The following is a 22184-nucleotide window of genomic DNA, read 5'->3' as shown; positions in this document are numbered from 1 at the left end:
TTTACCCCTCTCTGATACTGTGTGTGCCTGCTTCCATCTTGTAGTTTGTCTCCCCATACCGTCACTACCTCCGTCCTGTGCATGTGCTTTAACCCCGCCTGAACATGGGTTCCATGAGGGCAGGGATTTTGTTCACCGCTGAGTCCCCAGTGCTGGCACAGAGCAGGAGTCCACTTTTTCAACTATTTCCATATTCCAGTAATAACCAGTCTTTCAAGACTCTGGGGATTACAAAAATATGGTGGTATCTGTAATGTTAATACTGCAGAAATATTTTTTGCTTTTCCTAGTGGTGATAAGTATGGCCTTAATCAAGTCCCACAACTCCTTTGTGCCTCAGTTTCCTCATCTATATAAATGAGGACAGTAAAGGTACCTAGATGAGAGAGCTGTTGGGAGGATAAATGAGTTGCATGTAATGGGCTTGGACTAGGGACTGACGAGTCCTAAGTGTGATGAAGTGTTTGCTGCTATTATCATTATGATTACTATTACTGTTCACTTTCCTTCATTCAGTAACACCATATTGAGCACTTACTATGTACTAGGTTCTGATATAGGTGCTTGGGACACGCTGGTCAATAAAACAGTAAGTCCCTCCTCTCCCCAACCTTCTAGTGCAAGGAGGCAGACATTAAACCTAGTAACTCAATGGGAATGACACTTTGAAAACGTTTCAGGCTAGGGAAGTGTTGCCCTCTGAGTGAGGCTGGGAGCACACAGGGGTTTCAGTGGCATTGGTCATGATCTTAGTTTGGTGGTGGGTTTATGGGTGTTTATGCTACTGTTATGCTTCATAAGTGTTACATGTATTTTTTATGCTTTAAATATTTCATTAAAAAATATCTTTTCTATTCCAAGCATACTGAAGTATTGAAACAGGTTAATTACTCATTTAACCTAGTTATCTTGATTAGGTAAGATATTTGATTTTTTAAAAATCCCTTAATATTAACCTAATTGGTGCCCCCCTCCATTTATTAAAGGCAAAGTTGTTTTTAATTAACTCTGCTTTTACTCACAGTGTCTATTTGAAATATTTAATTTTATGTAATTTTTGCAGAATTATCCAGACTTGGGGTAAATGATGGGAATTATGCTTTGTCACTGACACCATTTTAATGACTTTAACAAAACATCTTGTTTTATTCAAAATAATATCACTGAATTCTGAAAATATATGTAGTATTTAAATTGTGTAATAGAATGAAAGATTTTTAAATTTTCCACATTAGACTAAATTAGAGGAATCATATTGTATTTTTACTTTGCCTTCAAATCAATTACAAAACTGTTAAAGCCTATTAAGACTATTTCTTTTTATTAGAAACACAAGTAGTCTGAAAAATCAGTATATCTAAGATATAAATTATCCCAAAGTGTCTAACCATAATGACTACAAGTAACCTTTACAACTTTAAGGACAGGTGTAAAAGTTTTTTACTAGATTAACCATGCATTTCTGGGGTGTCTAGGAACTGTCTACCTTTTGGTTCTGTGTGGTAGTGGAGTCGTGCTCTACACCAGCATCCACTGACTAGAATTTGTTTAAGCATGGCGTTACCTTGGGCCAGTTGTTTGGCCACTTTAAGCCTCAGTGTTTTTTATTTTTTCTTTACATGAAGAAAATAAGCGTACCTACTACCTCAGTTGTAAGGCTTAAATAAGAAAATGCACATATAACCAGTTGATTGAGAAGTCTCAATTTTCCAGGGTATGAATATGTGGTGGTTTTATTTTTCTAATAATTGTACCAGTTTTACCCTTTGCAAGCTCCTCCTTTTTACTGTTTAATGGGGCTGCTTCACAGTATCTCACTTTAGTTCTAAAACTAAAGTTAGTTTCTGACTTACAGTTTAAGGAACTTTGGATCCTTAAGACTAGTTTTATTATTTAATGACTTTATATCATATTTGCTTCAAAGCTGTCCACTTCTGCCAAGCCAGGCTAAGCTTGTGGCTCTGGCAGTTTGGAATGGAGATAGAGGGGCCTGGTCTATTCCCACATCTATCTGCCCCTTCTCCCCTTCCCTGAGCAAGCTCCCTTGGTGTGGGCCTGCGGAGAGGGAGAAGATGGATGTCCTGACCTCAGATCTTGCAGGGCTCTCCTTGGTCAGCCTTTATGGCTGTTGTGCTTGTGAGCAGTGGGCGTGATATGGACCTGTGGTGGCCCCAACAGGCCCCCAGATAAGGTTTCTCCCTGTGTAGCTCAGCTAGTTCTTGCCAGTCCCTTCAGAGACATGACCTCGTCCTCCAGTTGCCCCTTCACTGCTGGCTTTATGCTGTATTCTTCTGGATCTCCCTCCATAACTATTTACTGAGGTGTGTCACTCACTGGGGAGAATAAACATGTAGTTTGATTTTATTTCTTCAAAGAACTGTTAACTAATTGTGTCTGTTGAATCTCTCTTTCACACTGGTAGCAGGCTTCCTTATGTCAACAAGTCAACGTATTTCCATCCCTTCTCAGTAAATGTTGGTTATTTAAACAGTCACAGTTTTTAAAAAAATTATTTTTTTAGAGAGAGAGAGGGAGGGGCAGAGGGAGAGGGGGAGAGAGAATCCAAGCAGGTTCCACACCCAGTGTGGAGCCCAAAACGGGCCTTGATCTCACAACCCTGAGATCATGACCTGAGCTGAAATCAAGAGTCAGCCGCTTAACTGACTGAGCCACCCAGGTGCCCCAGTAGTCACAGTTTTTTAAAACTCAGTTCTTCACATTTAGAAACTTGATTCTCCTGTCAGAATCAGAGTTTTCTTCTCTGCCCACTCTCACCCTCAAAAGGAAAACAAACTTTGCCTGGGTCACGGCACCTTTTTGGGGGGGGGTGTTGTTTGGTTCTCACATGCTTCCCTTCTCTCCTCAGTAAGTAGTGCCCCAGCTTTGGGGGATAGCGAGCTCAGAGAGGCAGAAGCCCCTGTATCGGCTGTTGCCAGGTCTGGCTTCTCTGTGTTGGTTGCAGTTGCTTTTCTGTCTACCTCTGACTGACTGTTGGCTCTTCCTGTGAGGCAGCCATTCCCATGCAGGCTCCCTCATGAGACATATTTGGTGGCTCATTGGAGAACTGACTTGATAGCTTCATTCCCAACCCCCTCCAGTCAAACCACCTTCACCCTCTTGCTTCCTGGTCTCTTTATCCAGTGTCCTCCCAGAAAGGGTCTTGCCACATGGCTCAAGCCTAGTTATTTTCTGTGGTGTCCACTCGGCCCACAGAAAACCCAGGTGTCTTTGCTGTGTCAAATGGCTGCACCAACGGTGTGCAGCCTCTCAGCCCCACCATCTCTTTCCCATATCTATTCCTGAGGTAATCTCATCCACTCCCACAGCTCCTTACCCCCACCCCCCACACACAACTTCCAAAGGTTTTTCTCAAGCCAGATCTCACTGAAATTCCAAAGCCATATTTTCCACTGCCTCGGGTGTCCCATCAGTGTCACTTTCCAGAACTAGTGTCCAACCGCAGTGTCACCCTGGTGAATGTCATCACCTTTCACCCATTCACGTAATCCAGAAGCCTGGGACCCCTCCGGCCCCCCTTACCTCCCACACGCCAGTCCCGTCCATTCCATCTCCCAAATACCTTTCGCATTCATCCCCTCTTCTCTCTATCTGCACTCATGGTTTTGGCCCTCACAATTTCCATTCTTTCATGGCAAGTCCCATCTCCTTTCATCTTGTACACTGTGGTCCCGGGGGCCTTGCTGAAACCCTTTTGTGGACCCCCACGCCCTTGGACAGAAGACCAGCATCCATCCTGTAGCCCGGAAGGCCCCAGCCTGTCTTCAGCTTGTTAAATTTCTGCTTCTCTCTGCGCCTCCCACCACTAACCCCCAGCTTCCTACTCCCTCACCACACTCAGCCTGCTGCTTTATGACCCCGGTTTTACCTGGCCGTGCTCTTTTCATGGAGTGTTCTCATTTTCTTTGTACCTTGCGGTCTGACTGCACAACTCCTACTTGTGTTTCAAGGCCCAGAGGCAGAGTCTTCTGCTCTCAAAAATGTCTCTGGCTACCTTCTGCTAACCACCATTCTTTTTTATAAACCCAAATGATACCAGTTATCACATGTCTTTTCCCTGCCACCAGCTACCCCCGGGTCATTGAAAGCAGGGACTATGACTTACTCATCTTAATAATTTTAGTGCCAAACAATGTTTCTGGGCCTCTCATGGGTGCTTAGAGCTGAATAAATATGAGTAAGTGAAGGAAGGAATACCTGAAGAGCTAATGTATAGAAAATTATTTTATTCTAGTTTGTATCTTAGCTCAGATATATCATAGTGGCCACGTCTTTTACAGTAGTTGGCAATAAGTTGAAGTACTTACACGTTTGTAAATCATTGTAAATTATATATTTTTATTGTTTTTTATATAACTGTTACAAAAAATTATAAATCATTACAAATTATATATTTCCCACTTCACTGACCTTTGTAGTCCACTCAGTACTTATTATTTTTATTATATTGTCTTACTTAATTGTGAATAGAGGAAAATATGCTAATGTCAGAATCTTGTTCTGGGTAAGAAATGGGAAGAAGATGCCAGGTGATGACCAGTAAGAGTAAAGATCTGTTTTCAGAGTGACGTGTGTGAAGGCCACTTTGTGCTCTTTTGCTGGGCACAGGCCTGGGGAACGCAGCCTGCTTCATTCTCTCTGGTCCAGCTGGGCTCACCTTGGCTCTTACTGCTCTTGAGGACTCTCCACAGAACTACCAGGGCTTAGGAAAGCACAGTTTAAAAATCATTCTTAAGCATGTTCACAAAGTAATATGCCTATTAGTAGGCTGGGTCAGTACGTCTGATAACCTCCCTCATGGCCAGGACCTCTTCCAGGGACTGGGGAGCACCTTTGCAGACTGTCATACTCCCTGGCACTGGGCTGATCTGAGTGCCTGACAGCTTCTCTGGTATCATAATACACACTGAGCTTGAGAGGGCTGGGTCTCACCAAGAGCCCAACATCTTTACTCAGGACAAGGCCTGGAAGCCCCGTAATCGGGGTTTGCCATCTCTATACTCTTCCAGTTCTCATATTCCTTAGTTCATATATAATATATAGTGTGTATATATATACACAAATAAATATTGTATATATAATATATAAATAAAAAACATGTATATAAACATGAAAGTATATATCGATTTAGAATTCCTGGTCTGCATGTCTAGAAGACAATATATTGAATCAAAAGTTGATTCTATGCCTCATCCTACAACTAAATGGATAAACCCTGGACAAAACCAACAATGTCTCTGAGCTTTAATTTCTAAACCTACAGAAAAAGGAAATTAGAACTACAGGATCTCTAAGGTCCATTTCAGCTCTAGAGTACTGCATAGATCGATTAAAGAAACCCTCAGGCCCTTTGAAGTCACGGAGCTGGAGTTCAGAGAGACCATAATATGGAAATGTGTCCTTTGATCAGAGCAGAAGGTACTTATTAAACACGCATTGTGTCCCCAGCATACAGAGTTACCTTTCCACTTTGTTAATGCTTACTGAAGTCTGTAGTGCATTAGAAATTCAGTAGCTGTGTAATACCCTTGAATTTACATTCACCTTTGTAAATAAAACTGTTCAGTTGAGCTTTATCTGATTGTTGTAGGATCACCAAAGGACTGACTATAATGGCCCCAAGTGTTTCTGTATGTATTAGAATAATGGTTAATCCAGTTCCTACTGGCCCTTCTTTCTATACTGCTGTTCATTGATAGCTTCTGGAATTTAACATGAAAATGTGCTTAAAGTAACTTGTTATTTTTAAAAAAGTAAAAGAAGAGCTCGAAGTATCTATTTTCCATAGCTGTGCAAAAGTAAAATAGAAATGGTATTCGTTTTTGATAGGAGACTTGCATGAGGTTCTTGAAATAGAAAATCGTAATCAGGACAACTTTTTACTTCTTCAGATGTTTTATGTAGCATTTGGCTTCTAAATCTGAGATGCCCTTTTTGCTTGTGCCTCCTGATTTTCATAAACTACCACTATTAGGAAAAGTGATAATTTATGAAGAAATTTGGCTTTGAGGACCTTATGTTCACAGAAATAAAAAAGAAAAAAAGAATACTGCCCATTTGAATCCTATTGCTTAAAGACTTTGAGTCTTTTTAGGATATGAGCATTCTTTTGGAATTTGTAGTTATGTTAAATAAGGCAAAGAAATATTTTTATTATTTTTTATTTTTATTTTTTGCAAAAGATTTTATTTACTTGCGAGAGAGAAAGTGAGAGAGAGCACAAACGGGGAGGCAGAGGGAGAGGGAGAAGCAGGCTCCCTGCTGAACAAGGAGCCCAATGAGGGACTTGATCCCAGGACCCTGGGATTATGACCTGAGTCAAAGGCAGATGCTCAACTGACTGAGCCACCCAGGCACCCCAAAGATTTATGTGTTTTAGAGAGAGAGAGAGAGCATGCACATTACGGGGTGGGAGGGGGGAAGGGGCAGATGGAGAGGGAGAGAGAGAATCTCAAACAGACTCTGCTGAGCACAGAGCCTGACATGGGGCTCAGTCTTACAAGCCTGAGATCATGACCTGAGCCGAAATCAAGAGTTGGTCACTGAACCTCTGAGGCACTCAGGTGCCCCATGATTTTTAAATTTTTTTTTAAGAATTTTTTTAAAAGATTTTTTTTTTTAAGTAATCTCTACACCCAACATAGGACCAAACTCAACCCCAAGATCAAGAGTCGCACACGCCAATGACTGAGCTTAATCAGGTGCCCCAATATATTATATAAACATATTTAAAATATATAAATATAAAAGATTATATTTAAATTTTATTAGTGTTTTGTTAGGGATTTTGAAGTTCTCACACTTCAAAAGCAAGTATTTATTTTTTCTTTTTAAGATTTATTTGAGAGAGAGAGAGAGTACAAGAGAGAGCACAAGCGGGAAGGGCAGAGGAAGAGGGAGGGAGAGAGAGAATCTCAAGCCGACTCCACCCCACCGAGCATGGAGCCAAGGAAGGGCTCAATCAGATCATGACCTGAGCTGAAACCAAGAGTCAGGCATTCAACCGACACCCAGGTGCCCCAGTATTTCTTTTTTTTTTTTTAATTTAATTATGTTATGTTAATCACCATATATTACATCATTAGTTTTTAGTGCTCCATGCAGAATGTGCCCTCTTTAATACCCATCACCAGGCTAAACCATCCCCCCACTCCCCTCCCCTCTAGAACCCTCAGTTTGTTTCAGAGTCCGTCGTCTCTTATGGTTCGTCTCCCCCTCCAATTTCCCCCCTTCATTTTTCCCTTCCTGCTATCTTCTTCTTTTTTTTTTTTTAACATATAATATATTACTTGTTTCAGAGGTACAGGTCTGTGATTCAACAGTCTTACACCATTTACAGCGCTCACCATAGCACATACCCTCCCCAATGTCTATCACCCAGCCACCCCATCCCTCCCAGCCCCCACCACTCCAGCAACTCTCACTTTGTTTCCTGAGATTAAGAATTCCTCATATCAGTGAGATCATATGATACATGTCTTTCTCTGATTGACTTATTTCGCTCAGCATAATACCCTCCAGTTCCATCCACCTCGTTGCAAATGGCAAGATTTCACTCCTTTTGATGGCTGCATAATATTCCATTGTGTATATATACCACCTCTTCTTTATCCAGTCATCTGTTAGTGGACATCTTGGCTCTTTCCATAGTTTGGCTATTGTATCCACAATGTCCCAGTATTTATTTTTTAAAAGTCTTTTAACACTATGGGATTGTGGAACTGTATGGCACATGTAACTCTGTGGGACTTAGGAATAGTATCAGTATGTCTGAATTAGAACTCTTGTAGATTAATCACCAACAAACTTATAACTTTAAGAACAAGGTAAAATTATAGTTCAAAATTCAAACCCAATAATACATTTCATATGATTATAGAGAAATTAGTTATAAAATAGTCATTTTAGTTCTCTTCAATGAAAGTGTTCAAGTCCTTGGATTATATCTTTTTTATAGCTTTTTCTTTTTGATTTTTAAAATATTTTTAAACAAAATAATATATATATACAGGTATCTAAGTAGTCAAATCCATAGAAACAGAAAGTAGAATGGTGGTTAACAGGGCTGGAGGGAGAGGATAAAGAAGAGTTGTTTAATGGGTATAGTTTTAGATGTGCAAGATGAAAAGTTCTGCTTCACAACAGTGTGAATATATTTAGCACCACTGAATTGCACAGTTAGAAGTGGTTACATTGGTAAATTTTAGGTTTTTTACTACAATAAAAAATATATGTACATATATAAAGATCAAATAGAATATACAAAAAGTATAAGCAGTTTCTTTCCTTTTTTTTCCCCCCCATTCTTCCCAGTGTGCTACCTAGGAGGCAGCCATTTTTTTTCTTTCATTTTTGAGGATAATTTACATATAGTAAAGTTTCCCTTTTCAGCATATAGTTCTAGAAGTTTGGACAAACACAGTGGGTGTACTGCCACGACCATCAAGAAACAATTCTGTTACCCGCAAAAGCCTCTCCGCTTTTACCCCAAAGCTTTGGCAATCTGTGATCTGTTTTTTTGTCCCTATAGTTTGCCTTTTCTAGAATGTTATATAAATAGAATCATGTATTTAGCAGCCTTTTGAATCTGGCTTCTTTCACTTACTGTAATATATTTGAGATTCATTTGTGAGGTATTTTCATTTCATTTCATTTCATTGCTGAATAGTATTCCATTGTATAGATGTACCATGGTTTGTATAACCAGTTGAGTGACATTTGGGTTGCTTCCAATTTTGAGTGATTATGATAAAACCACTCAAAACATTCATTTGCAGATTTTTGCAGAACATAAATTTTCCTTTCCCTTAATAACTTGGCTTGGGATTATTGGGTTTTATGGAAAGTACGTTTAACTTTATAGGTAACTGCTAAACTGTTTTGCATAGTTGTTGTAACATTTTGCATTCCCACCATCAATATATGAGCTTTTAATGTAGCCATTCTAATAGGCATGCAGTGGTATCTCATTATGATTTTAATTTGTGTTTCTGTAATGATTAATGATGTTTAGCCTTTTTTCCGTGTGCCTGTTTACCATTCATATATCTTCTTTGATGAAGTGTCTTTTGTCTATTTTTTTAATTGGGTTGTTTGTTTTCTTGCTATTGAGTTTTGAGTTATTTATATATTCTGGATATAGCTTCCTTTATCAGATATGTGACTTGCAATATTTAATTCCAGTCTATAGTTTGTCTTTACATTCTTATAGCTATGCCTTTCAAAAAACAAATTTGTCATTTTGGTAAAGTCCAGTTTATTGGTTGTTTTTTTCTTTTTTCTTTCATGGAGTGTACTTTTGGTGTTGTATCTAAGAAATCTTTACCTGATTCAGGGTCCCAAAGATTTCTCATATGTTTTCTTGCAGGAGTTTTATGGCTTGGGATTTTACATTTTGGTTTATGGTCCTTTTTTTTTTCCTTAAAGATTTTTTTTTTTATTTATTTGAGAGAGAGAGAGCGAGCAGAGCAAGCAAGAGAGAACACGAGTGGGGCAGAGGGGCAGAGGGAAAGGTTGAAGCAGACTCCTCACTGAGCAGAGAGCCCAACTAGGGGCTCGACCCCAGGACCCTGAGACCATGACTTGAGCTGAAGGCAGTCGCTGAACCAACTGAGCCACCCAGGCACCCCTAGGTCTATCGTTCATTTTAAGTTATTGCTTCATATGGTGGGAGGAATTGATCAGGTTGGGGTTTTTTGTTTGGTTTTATTTTCTATGTGGCTATCTAGTTGTTTTAGCGGTATTAGAAAAGATTGTCTTTCTGCATTGAATCAACTTTACATCTTTGTTGAGAATCAATTTGCTACGTATGTATGGGGTCTACTTCTGACCCCTCTCTTCTGTTCTATTGCTCTACACCTCTGTTTTTCACCAGTGCTGTACTATCTTGATTAGAGTAGCTTTACAGAAAGTTTTGCGGTAAGGTAGTACGAGTCCTTCAGCTTTGTTCTTCTAAAATTGTTTTGGTTATTCCAGTTCCTTTGCCTTTATATGTAAATTTTTTTAAAGATTTTATTTATTTATTTGTCAGAGAGAGAGAGAAAGAGCACAAGCACCGGAAGCGACAGAGGGAGAAGCAGGCTCCCTGCTGAGCAAGGAGCCCAATGCGGGACTCAATCCCAGGACCCTGGGATCACCACCTGAGCCTAAGGCAGACACTTAACTGACTCAGCCACCCAGGTGTCCCTACGTGTAAATTTTAGAATCAGTTTGTCATTTTCTACAAAAGGTCTTCCTGGAATGTTGATTGGGACCACACTGATTCTATATATTAGTTAAGGGGAGGAGGAATTGACTTCTAATGATATTGACTCTTTCAATCGACGAACATGGTATATCTCACCATTTTATTTGGTTCTCTTTTGTTCCTTTTATGTTTTATAGTTTTCAGCATAAAGGTCTTGTATATATTATGTTGGATTTATACCCATTTCATGTGTTTTTTGTGTTTTCATAAATGGAACTTTGTAAAATTTAAATTTTACTTGTTTGTGCCAACATAGAGAAATACAATTGATTTTTCTATATTGAATTTCTATTCTGTGACCCTTAAACATGCTTCTTGTTAGTTCTAGTAATTTGTGGATTCTTTGGGATTTTGTACATAGACAATCATCTGTGAATACAGATACATTTTTTTCTTTCCAATCTGGATGCTACTTATGTATTGATTTATTTGTTTTTGCCTTATTGCCTGGCTATTAGTTCAGTATCAGATTGAATAGAAGTGGTCAGATTAATTACAATCTTGAAAGGCATTCATTCTTTTACCATTAAGTATGATGTAAGATGAATGTGTTTTATAGATGCCCTTTATCAGGTTGAGGAAAATCCCTTTAGTTCCTGTTTTGCTGAAAGTTTTTTCATGAATGGATGTTGAATTTTGTCAGTTGCTTTTGCTGCATCTATTGAGATGATCCTATAATTTTTCTTTAGTCTATTAATAGGGTGAATCACATTGATTTTCATATGTTTACCTTGTAATCCCAGGGTAAATTCCATTTGATCAGGATGTGTTTATTATCCTTCATATGTCCAGTTGGATTCAATTTGCTAAAATTTTGTTAAGAATTTTTATATCTATGTTTATTGGCCTGTAGTTTTGCTTTTATTTTATTTTTTCTTTTATGATGTCTTTGATTTTAGTATTAGGGAAATGCTGGTCTCATAGAGTAAGCTGGGAAGTGTTTTCTCCTCTTCAGTTTCCTGAAAGAGTTTGTGTAGAATTGGTATTATTTCTTCCTTAAATGTTTAGTAGGATTCACCAGTGAATCTATCTGTGCTTGAGGTTTGTGTGTGTGTGTGTGTGTGTGTGTGTGTGTGTGTAGGAAGATTTTAAACTACAAATTAATTTTTAAAATAGACATAGTGCTATTTATGTTACCTGTTTTTCCTCAAGTGAGTTTTGATAGTGTCTTTCTAGGAATTGGTCCATTTCATCTAAGTTGTTAAATTTATTGAAATAAATTTGATATGCCATTTTTTAATTTTCATTCAATTCAAAACATTTCCTAATTTTTCTTTTGATTACTTTTTTTGACCCATGAGTTATTTAGATATGTGTTATTTTATTTCCAAATATTTGGAGATTTTCCAGATAATTTTCTGTAATTGATTTCTATTTTAATTCCATTGTGCTCAGAGAATTTACTTTGTATGATGTGAATCCTTTTAAATTAATTAAAACTTGATTTATGGCTCAGAATATGCTCTATCTTGGAAAAAATTCCACGTGTGCTTGAAAAGAATGTGTATTCTCTTGTTATGGATGGAATGTTCTGCAAAAACAAATTAGGTCAAGTGGTTGGCATTGTTATTCAAGTGTTCTGTATCTTTATTTATTTTCTGCTTATTTTTTCTTTCAGTTATTGAGAGAAGGTTATTGAAAACTCCTGACAATTCTATCAATTTTTGCTTCATGTGTTTTAAAGCTCTGTTGTCACTGTGTAAACATTTAGGATTTTTATGGCCTCTTGATGAATTGACCCTTTATTCATTATGAAATGATCTTTGCTCTGCAATGCACTTTGTCTAAATAATACAGCCACTTCAGCATTCTTTTGATTATTGTTAACATATAATATCTTCTTTCATCCTCTTATTTTTACCTATTTGTGCCTTTAGACTTAAAGTATGTTTCTTATAGGCAGCATATAGTTGTGTCTTGCTTTTTTTAAAAAAATTCAGTCTGACAACCTTTACCTTTTAATTAAGGTGTTTAATTGGAACCATTTACATTTAATGTGATTAATGCTATAGTTAAAGTCTACTATCATGGTATTTGTTTTTTATTCTGTTCTTTATCCCCCTTCTCCTCTTATTCTATCTTATTTTAGATTGTATATTTTGTTATGATTCCACTTTATCTTCTTTATTGGCTTATTAGCTATAGCTTTGTAGTTATTTCAGTCATTGTTTTAGAGTTGCAGTACATATCTTAAAATCTTATTCTCAAGTAAGTAAGAACCTTAACAGCAGTACGCTCATTCTCTCCTCCTGGTCTGTGTCCTATTTTTGTCCTACATTTTACTTCTACATATGCCCCCCCCATACATGGTTATTATTTCTGCCTTAAACAGTTAATCATCTTTTTCTAATTTTAATTTTTTTTATTGAAGTACAGTTGAGATACAAAATTCTGTTTGTTTTAGGTGAGGAGCATAGTGATTTGATACTTTTATACATTATGAAATGATCTCAGTGATGTCTACTAACCATCTGTCACCACACAAAGTTACTACAGTATTATTGACTGTATTCCCTATGCTGCACCTTACATCCCCATGATTTATTTTATAAGGAAGTTTGTACCTATTAATCCTCTTCATCTATTTTGACCCGCCCCCCCAACCCCTCCCCTTTCTGGTAACCAAGTTTGTTTCTCTTATCTGTGAGTCTGTCAATAATAAACAGTCACTTATTTATCTCTTAAAAGAGATTGTTAGGGGGCGCCTGGGTGGCTCAGTTGGTTAAGCATCAGCCTTCAGCTTGGGCCACGTTCCCAGGGTCCAGGGATTGAGTCCCATGTCCGGCTTCCTGTTCTGTGGGGAGCTGGCTTCTCTCTCTGCCTCCCTCTCTCTCTCTCTCTCTCATAAATAAATAAGTAAAATCTTAAAAAAAAAAAAAAAGAGAGAGATAGTTAGGGAACAGTTTTTTTGTTTTTTTTTTTTATTTAACCACATAGTTACCACTTCTGATATTCTTCATTCTTTTGTGTGGATTTAGATTTCCATCATTTTCCTTCGGTCCGAAGAGCGAACTTTAAAATTTCTTCTAGTGCAGGTCTGCCTGTGATGAATCCTCCCAACTTTTGTATGTCTGTAAAAGAATGAATTTCACCTTTATTTTTGACAGGTATTTTCACTGGGCATAGAGTTATAGGTTGACAGGTTTTTGAAATTTTTCTTCTAACAGTTTAAAGATATTGCCACACTGTCTTCCATCTAGCTGTTTCCAACCCACAAGTCGGCTACATTCTTATCTTTGTTGCTTTGTGTATGATCTAGTTCTTTTCTTGGGCTGCTCTTAAATTTTCTCATTGTCACTGGTTTTAAGCCATCTGATTATGACACACCCTTATTGCAGTTTTCTCCACAATTCTCTTGCTTGAGGCTTAGTTTCTTGGATCTGGATTTATTATTTTAATAAAACTTGGGGCAAATTGCCATTATTTCTTCAAATATATTTCCTCTCTCTCGTTTCTAAAGATATATTTGGTTGCTTGAAATTGCCCCACAGTTCAATGATGTTCTTTTCTTGTTTTATTTTTTGTTTTGTTTTTTTTCCCCTCCCTGTGTTTTATTTTGGATCCTTTTATTGCAAAAAAAATCACTAATATTTCTTCTGCCTGTCTAATTTACTGTTAACCCCGTGCAGTGTTTTTCTTCTCACACATTATATTGTTCATCTTCAGAAATCTAATTTCTTTATACCTTCCATACCTCCACTTAATATGCTAATTTTTCCTCCACCTTCTTGAACATATAAAATATAGTTATAATAATTGTTTTAATGTCATTGTCTACAAATTATATCATCTTTGTCATATCTGGGTCATTTTGATTGATTTTCTTCCTTGTTATGAGTTATATTTCCCTGCGTTTGTATGCCTGGTACTTTTCATTGGATGCCAGACACTGTGAATTATTGGATGCTAACTGTATTTTATTTAATATCCTTGAGCTTTGTTTTGGGACAAAATTAAGTTACTTGGAAACAGTTTGATCTTCAAGGCTTCCTTTAAAACTGCTTTGCACAAGACCCAACACCCTTTAGTCCAAAACTAATTTTTCCCCACGACTTTGGCAGTGTCCTTCTGAATATCTGGTGCCCTGTGTTTATAAGTTGTTTTTTGTTTTGTTTTGTTTTGTTTTTACTCTGGCTGATGGTAACACCAACTATTCCTGACCCTGTGTGATTTCCAAAAATTGTTTCTGCCTGCTTCTTTTGGGTGGCTCTTTCCCAGCATTGGTCGTTTCCTCACATGCTTGTGCTGATAAGTACTCACCTGCAGCCTGGGAGCAGAGGAACCCTCCGCACATCCCATTCTCTTACTTTAAGAAAATACTTCTACATCCCTAAAGATCACATCAAAAGATCATCCCTAAAGAAAAAAAAATATGTATATATATGAATATATATAAATATAAATTCCTTTTTTTTAGTCCCCCTGTCTATTCCTCAGAGGCAGCCAACATTTTTTGTTTTCTCATATTTACCTACACGTGTCTATGTAATATATTTATACTGTTATTTCTTGCTTTTTAAATTTTAGGTATTTTATAATCAAACTGTCATAGATTCAGATTTAGCACTTTTAAACCATTCTTATGACTCAGGTTTTCTCCCCACCACCTTTGCAATGCGGTTAACTTTTTAAAGTTAAACAAGTAAAAAATTTCAAAATCAGTATAGTTATGTAAATTTTATTGATAGGCATTCTAGTTTTTTTTCTTGCTTTTGTTTTCTGTAAAATTGCTTTGAACTTATCCAGTTGCTCCATTAGGTCTGTCAGGCACCTGTGTGTGGCTCCCCTCCCCCCTGCAAATGCTCAGATGTATTGGATTCATCTCTCTGTGTACTCCCACCCACCAAAGCCCTCCCTCCTCGAGCAGCCATCTTTCTGCACCCTTACAGGTCAGGTGCTCCTCAGGCTTGCTTAGCGGCTGTCGCCTGGAGCCTTCCTTCATCACCGTCCTGTTGATTGCCTCCCTTCTCTCCAGCATCTCAGTCCCCGGTTCATGTTTCCTACACATTTTCTCTCTTTTCCTTTTGAAATAGACAGTATTCTTTATTTCTAAAAATTTCAACCCTTTTGCCTGATTTGTTCCTCCATTTTGGTGTCTGAAATGTCTGAAAATGTTTTTGTTCTACCTTTACACTTACATGATAATTTGGCCAAGGGAGAATGTTTTTCTCTCAGAATTCTCTCCATTGTTCTGTGGCAGCCAGCAAAAACCATTCTGATTATTTGTTCCTGTGTTTCTAACTTGGTTTTTCTGTTCGGAAGCTTTTAAGATTTTTCTCTGTCCCAAGTGATCTTTACTTTCATGCTGATGTGCTTTGGTGTAGGGCTTTGTTCATTTTTTTAAAAAATATTTTATTTATTTATTTGTCAGAGAGAGAGCACTCACAAGCAGGGGGAGTGGCAGGCAGAGGGAGAAGCGGGCTCCTTCAGTGTTTTCCCTGTCCTATCAGCTAGTCTTTGTTGAGCTCTGAGTAGGCACCAGACTCATAGATGTTTTGTCTTACAAAGAGAAGTATTTTTGAGAGTAATTCTAGTGACTTTGTGCCTCAGATATATCTGACCCATGGGTTTTCCCTCCATGGAGCTTTCCTCCAGTTAATTTGCCTTCTTTTTCAAATTGTCTTTCCAGTTTGCAGATAAAAATCTAGTTTGAAAGGAATCTAGCACATTTATGTATACGAAAACAATAGATTTCTAATAATTTGGTGGGGGGAGGTTTATATCCTCTGGCCCTGCAAATTCTCCGGAAATATATACACAAATGGGTCAAGGATGTACATACAAGATATTTCTTGCAATTTTATTTAAAATAGCAAAGTACTGGAGATGACCATAATGTCCCTCTGCAGAGATATGGATTAAATAGACTGTGATGGCTTATATTGGCTTCTGTAGCTTAGTCCAATGGTGATCTGTTCAAACAAGTAAAATGGAAGCATAACCAGCTTGTTTATTTCTGTTTTTGTTCAAGAACACTTCAGCTGGGAATTTTAAATTCATTTCTTCATGTGACCTCAAGAGTTTTATTTTTTTAAGCTCTTTTTTTTTTTTTTTTTACAGTTTAAGATGATGCTTTCTTTAATAATTTGTCCTGTGTGGTTCAGCTAAAATAGGTAAATGGATTTAATTACACATATAGTTTGTGGTAACTTTAACTTTCAAAATATAGAAGCTACTGTGTAGTAAATAATAATTCTGTCTACCACTCACAGACAGGGACCACATCCCTGGTTTCCGAATTACTGATTCTTAAGCTTCCACTTACTCCTGTTTCTTTTTACTGAAAATGGATGCCTTCCTCAAATAGATTTCTTTCATCTGAGATGGTATATATATCAAGTTTTGTAAATCACAAATATGCCAACAAACATTGTTATTCAAAAGCAAAGGCTTAAAATTTGGAGACTATTATGACCCTTACAATAAAAAAGAATGTTACTGCTTTATAGTTAGTCACACTTAGGTTTTCAACCCAAAAGAGAATTCATTGTCCTTGTCATCATCTACCACATTTGCCAGATTTGGTCCCTAATTCCTTTAGACCGTTTCTAGAACCAGATGCTCTCTGGTAGCACTGGGTCAACTTAAAAGAATGTCTCTGAAAGGCTCTGATGGCAATTAAAATGTCCTAAATTAAAGGATGCTCAGGATTGAAGGATGCGAAATTGAGAGAGAATGCCTGTTTGAGCGAGGAAAGACGCGCGCGCGCGCGTGTGTAAATAGATTATTTGCATATATCATGTTCTGTGGTCAAATTTTATATTGAAATTATTTGTGATGGTACAGCTCGCCTGTGGATTAGAGAAGTCTTCACTATTTGTAGTTTTTTGTGGTTTTATAGGCTTGTGCCATTAGAGGGCAGTATTGTAGAGGTTAAATTTGCTTTCTTAACTATTGACTTGCAAACCAGAGAATTTACAATAATCAAGCAAATTTAACCCTTGGATTTTTAGTAGATTAAATTGTAGCCCCAATCGATGCATCCTTGCAAATATTTTAAATTAATAGAGGAAATAAGCAATGGGTTAGTCATTTTTACACCCAGATCTCTTGATTTTGGTTTGGGGAAGGGAATTACTTGGTCAGTATGGCCATCAGGATTAAATACATACTTTATAATACTTCAGTCCTTCTGATGTAAGAAAACTCATAGGGTTGAGACTTACAGGAATTGCCACTTGCAAAAACTTGCTTTAGGGACTTACTGAAAATAGATCGATGTAGGGTAGGATTCATCCTGTGGATTTAGTTTTCTAGCTATAAATGGAAGGAGGGAGATGTGATTTTAAGGCTTATGGCTCTAGGGACGTTTTGGGAAGATCTACCTGATTTCTTCATCTGATGGGTTCCTTTTTGCTTCAGTAGATATATGCCTAGCAAAGAATATGTAATGTTTTTTGTTTTGTTTCTACGAGTAATTAGTAGATCCGCGAAAAAGCAGTATTTCTCAGAAAGCAAATGTGATTTTTCCCTCCAGAATTCACTACCTCTTTTAAAGATGTTATTATTGTACGGTTATTATCCTTATAAATAAACCTGACTATAAAATCCTCCCATTACTGTTGCCTGTAAGAACTAGATAATTGAAATCGAGACACTCGAGCTCCTCCAAGTCTTAGCGGTGGGACTGGGCATGCCCAGTAGCTCAGACGGTTCTGGTTGCAAATAGGAAGCTTTCGCCGTTGGGAAGCCTCGGGGACAGGCAGCTCCTGGGACGGGGTCTGACTCCCCTTAAACGTAAGCACGTGCGGGGCCCCAACTGTATTTTCAGGGACCCTTGACGTTTTCCGCCGAAGTAGTGGTCTGGTTTTCCGAGGCTTGTGGAGGCCTCAGTGGCCCCGCAGCTCTGCGGGTCCACTGCGGCCTGGGTCAGCCCACCCGAAGAGCGGGATCCGATCGGGAGGCTGGGGGCTGGGGGGTTGGGGGGGGGTGGGAGGAGGGAAGGCGGGGAAGCTCGAGGAGGGCGGGGAAGGGAGAAGGGGAGGTGCCAATAGGGTGCTGGCCAATCGGCGCGGCTCTCTCCTCCATATATTCTGCGGCGAGTCCGAGTTCTGGTCCATAGCCTTAGTGGAGCCTGGCTGTCGTTGTGGGAGTCTTCTCTACACAGCGGTGGGATCAGCATCTTCCCTGGATCGCCAACCCCCAGAAGCCGGGTTTCTTTAAATTAAGGCTTCCGTTTTCCGTTTTTCCCTGGGCTGCAGAAAGCTAGAAGATTTTTTATCTAGCTCAGACAAGGGTGCTGGTATTCCCTTTTTTTTTCCGCGAGGGTGTTTTTGGCTGCAATTGCATGAAATCCCAATGGTGTAGACCAGTGGCGATGGATCTAGGAGTTTACCAACTGAGACATTTTTCAATTTCTTTCTTGTCATCCTTGCTGGGGACTGAAAACGCCTCTGTGAGACTTGACAATAGGTAAATGTCGGCTGGGATACTTTCTTTAAATTTACTCGTGAGATACTTCTAATAATGCAGGTGAAAGATAGCCAGGCGAATTCCTTTGTCCATTGTCGGAAAGAATACGGTGACATGGATGTTGCTTTTTGAAATGTTTAGAATAGCCTTCTTTTCGCAGTTCTGGCCAGAGAGCAGGCTGTTACCACATTATGTAATTTAGCCTTTTGTGGCTCACTAAAATAGGTATATGTCTGGATATTTGTTAGTAGGAGAGTGGCTGGTGTTTTCTGGAGGGTGATATATTACATAGCGTTGTAGAATGTTCAGAAAATGATGCTAATAACATCACAGAATTGGGAAGTCCTTTTTGTCTTGGATGTTTTAAAAATACCATTTATCGATTTTCCCCCCTCTTTTCCAGCTCCTCTGGTGCAAGTGTGGTAGCTATTGACAACAAAATCGAGCAAGCTATGGTATGTACTGATTAAAAATCATTTGTACTAAATGTGGGCACAGTACAGAAAGCGAGATTGGGATGGAACCAGTGCATCCACAGTTAGGATGATTGCTCTTCATACATTTAGAAATGCCGGCACTGTCTCCATTGGGCCAGCATGAAGCCACATACCAAGGCTGCTGCGGACGGAGAACGGGGCCCTGCGGGTATTAAATGTTCTCTCTTCCCGACGGGTTTCACACAACGTCGGGATTTTTGCAGAGGTGTCCCTTTTTGCTCGGGAACTGCTAGGGAAGCTCTGCCCTGCGCGTCCTTCGGTCGTGGGCACATCTCTAGCGATGTGGCTTTACTAGGAATGGTAAGGTTCACTGGGGAAGGAGGGGGGTACAGAGTAGGGATCTCAGGGGCTTTCTAGACCTTGTACAAACGGATCCCCAGTGATGTAGGCTACTGCACAACGAAGAAGAATCGGAGAAAAGTTTTGTCTTTCTCAGCCTGTGCCTGGTTTTCTCCTATTTTTTATTTCCGCCTTGGCTGTTCTTTGTTATTGGAGCAGCGCCTGTGGCTCTTCTCACGGGATTCTCTGCCCACTGTTGCTAGGCAAACTCCGATCCTTTAATTCGGAGCTATAAATAACTCGAGCTCCCATTGGCTGCGACGTCGGCCCCAGGTTTCTGTGATGTCAGCTTAATCACGAAAGGGGGGGTGGGGGTGGAGGGAGGAAAATGCGGCAACATGCTCTGTAGGAACTGGCTGCAGCCGGTGCTGAGGGAGGCGGTCCGGGGGGCGGAGGGAGGGACTTGGGGGCGGGGAGGCGGCTACCGCTGCTGCGGGCCTGGACGTCCCGGCCGCCAGGCTCCCACCCCGCCTTCTGGAGGGGCAAACGTGAGTGTGTGCGGCCCTGGCTAACGGCCGCCGAAAAATGCATGGGCTTTTAAAAAGCCCGATCCCCTTATACATTAAACTTAAGTATTTTGTACGGTTGTGGTTGTATTCAGTAGATGGCTCCAGGGGCGGGTTAAATAAGCTAAAGGCAGGGTATGTTAACAGTTAGGGAGAATCTTATAAAATAATACTTGAGAAATTCAGAATCTGGGAAATAATAAGTTAAACCTATTTTTCCGTCTGCCTTTCAGGATCTGGTGAAAAGCCATTTGATGTATGCGGTTAGAGAGGAAGTGGAGGTCCTCAAAGAGCAAATCAAAGAACTAATAGAGAAAAATTCCCAGCTGGAGCAGGAAAACAATCTGCTGAAGACACTGGCCAGTCCTGAGCAGCTTGCCCAGTTTCAGGCCCAGCTGCAGACTGGCTCCCCCCCTGCCACCACACAGCCACAGGGGACCACACAGCCCCCAGCCCAGCCAGCGTCCCAGGGCGCAGGACCGACGGCGTAGCCGCCTAGGCCCCCTCAGAACTGGCTGCTGCTGTCTGAACTGAACAGACCAGAGCTGTACCAGGGGCCTCCGCCTCCACAGTCGCCCATTTCACTGCTCGCTGCAAAAGAGAAGTGAGACTGACATTAGCCATTGTCTCTTTTTTCCAGTATTAAACACTCATATGCTTTTGGCTTGAAGACATTTCTTAGTTGGGTGAATTAAAGGTTAATTAGAGAATTAGCATGGATATACTGGGACCCCATGCAGCTTGGCAGATATGTGCGAAGTGGTTTCATTCATGCCGAGGAGCTGTGTGCCTTTCCATCCCTTCTCTGCTCCCCCATCCCCGCTCCCAAGAGTTCTCTCCTGCTTGCACGTAGTGTACTCCACGGGGTTTGAAGCAGTGGGGCTCCACTGGACTTTCCTCTCTCCTCTTCTCCGCCAGGAGGACCTTAAAAGGAAGGTCAAAGTAAAGACTGACACGTAGTCTCACCTAAGATGAGGGGGAATGTAGTTCATCGTACCAACTGACGACTGTCACCAAAAATCCATAAAACAATAGTACTGTGCCTCTTTCTGGAAACAGTGGATGACATGAAACTCTTAGAGTGACTAAAACGGTGACAGGTAGCTGGGACCTAGGCTCTCTTACATGAAGGTTGTTTTGCTTATTGTATATTTGTGTATGTAGTGTAACTATTTTGTACAATAGAGGACTGTAACTACTATTTAGGTTGTACAGATTGAAATTTAGATGTTTCATTGGCTGTCTGAAGAGGTGTGGATTGTCTTTTATATAGAGATCTACATTAAAAAATGCTACATGAAGAAAACCACACCTAAAGAAATTTTAAGAATTTGGCACCGTCAGTCACTTTGTGTAATCTGAAATCTTCTAGTTGCTGAATATCTTGAAGTAAATTCCTGTTCACTGAGGTCTTTTGATTGAGCTGGTTGAATACTTTGAAAAATGATCCGTTCTAGCTAATGAAATGAATTTCGCAGTAGGGGTTTCTGCATATTACCTGTATAGTAGTTCTATGCATACGTTCCTGTGCATGTTCTCTACACAGTTGTAAGGTGTCACTGTATTTAACTCTTGCACTTGTCAACTTTCAATAAAGCATATAAAATGTTGATAAACAAGTGTTTTTATGTTAGTATTAACATTACTACAGTCACTTCGCAACTGTTTCCCAGGTAAAGTTAAAACAGTTTGACCAGCAAAATCTTGAAGGGGAGTGTGAAGTGTGGACAAAGTAGAGGTACTAGAGGTTTGAACTACGGATAGACATTGCATTATTTCAAGCCAGTAAGGGAAGGAAAGACAGTGAAGGAGATGAGAGCTTTTTTCTTCAGCCCAGTATCACCTGGACAAGTGGCTTCACCTCCCAGGGCCGATGTGGGGCATTGAAAGAGAAATCTCTCAGTTCTGTGACTTTGAAGTTCTAGGGGTATGGAAGCCTTAATTTTCAAATGTTTACCAGCTGGGAGGGTAATGAGCCTTAACTCCGTGTATAATCCCAATTAGCAGCTCTAGAATTGAAAGATGGAAGTTATGCTGATTTCCACTTTAGAAACTCTGTCACCCTGGTTTGGGATGTCTTTCCTATCATGGATTGAGTTTCCAGCTCCTGGAAATGTCCAAGCAAAAGACAAAAGATGATTCCAGGTGTTTCCTCTACTGGATTTG

The 22184-nt window shown here is 39.5% G+C and overlaps 1 protein-coding gene and 1 long non-coding RNA gene across 5 annotated transcripts in view; one reads left to right on the top strand and one right to left on the bottom strand.

The window, feature by feature from the left end:
- The window catches only part of TSC22D1 (TSC22 domain family member 1), a 126368-nt gene extending 104731 nt beyond the window's left edge, over window positions 1–21637 (top strand). For 2 of the 4 annotated variants that reach the window (XM_025874846.2, XM_073894516.1), the window contains exons 2-3: window positions 19080–19131; window positions 20252–21637. In XM_025874846.2, the coding sequence (XP_025730631.1) occupies window positions 19080–19131; window positions 20252–20509 (310 nt within the window). In that variant the 3' untranslated portion in view covers window positions 20510–21637. Of the gene's footprint in view, window positions 1–17913; window positions 18002–18314; window positions 18677–19079; window positions 19132–20251 lie in introns of those variants that run through there. The other 2 variants (XM_025874848.2, XM_025874847.2) reach the window with 2 other exon arrangements.
- LOC141373063 (uncharacterized) lies at window positions 13229–15246 on the bottom strand. Its single transcript, XR_012378694.1, has 3 exons — window positions 15152–15246; window positions 14525–14620; window positions 13229–13335 (listed from the first exon to the last, which is right to left on the bottom strand). It is a non-coding gene; the product is annotated as an uncharacterized lncRNA (long non-coding RNA).
- Window positions 21638–22184: the final 547 nt, after the last annotated feature.

The sequence above is a fragment of the Callorhinus ursinus genome, unplaced genomic scaffold (genome assembly GCF_003265705.2).
Source record: "Callorhinus ursinus isolate GAN/ISIS: 27379988/994484 unplaced genomic scaffold, GSC_fseal_2.0 scaffold7, whole genome shotgun sequence".
NCBI classification, from domain to species: domain Eukaryota; kingdom Metazoa; phylum Chordata; class Mammalia; order Carnivora; family Otariidae; genus Callorhinus; species Callorhinus ursinus.
The sequence above is the reverse complement of the archived record's forward strand: the minus strand, read 5'-3'. Positions and strand labels throughout refer to the sequence as shown.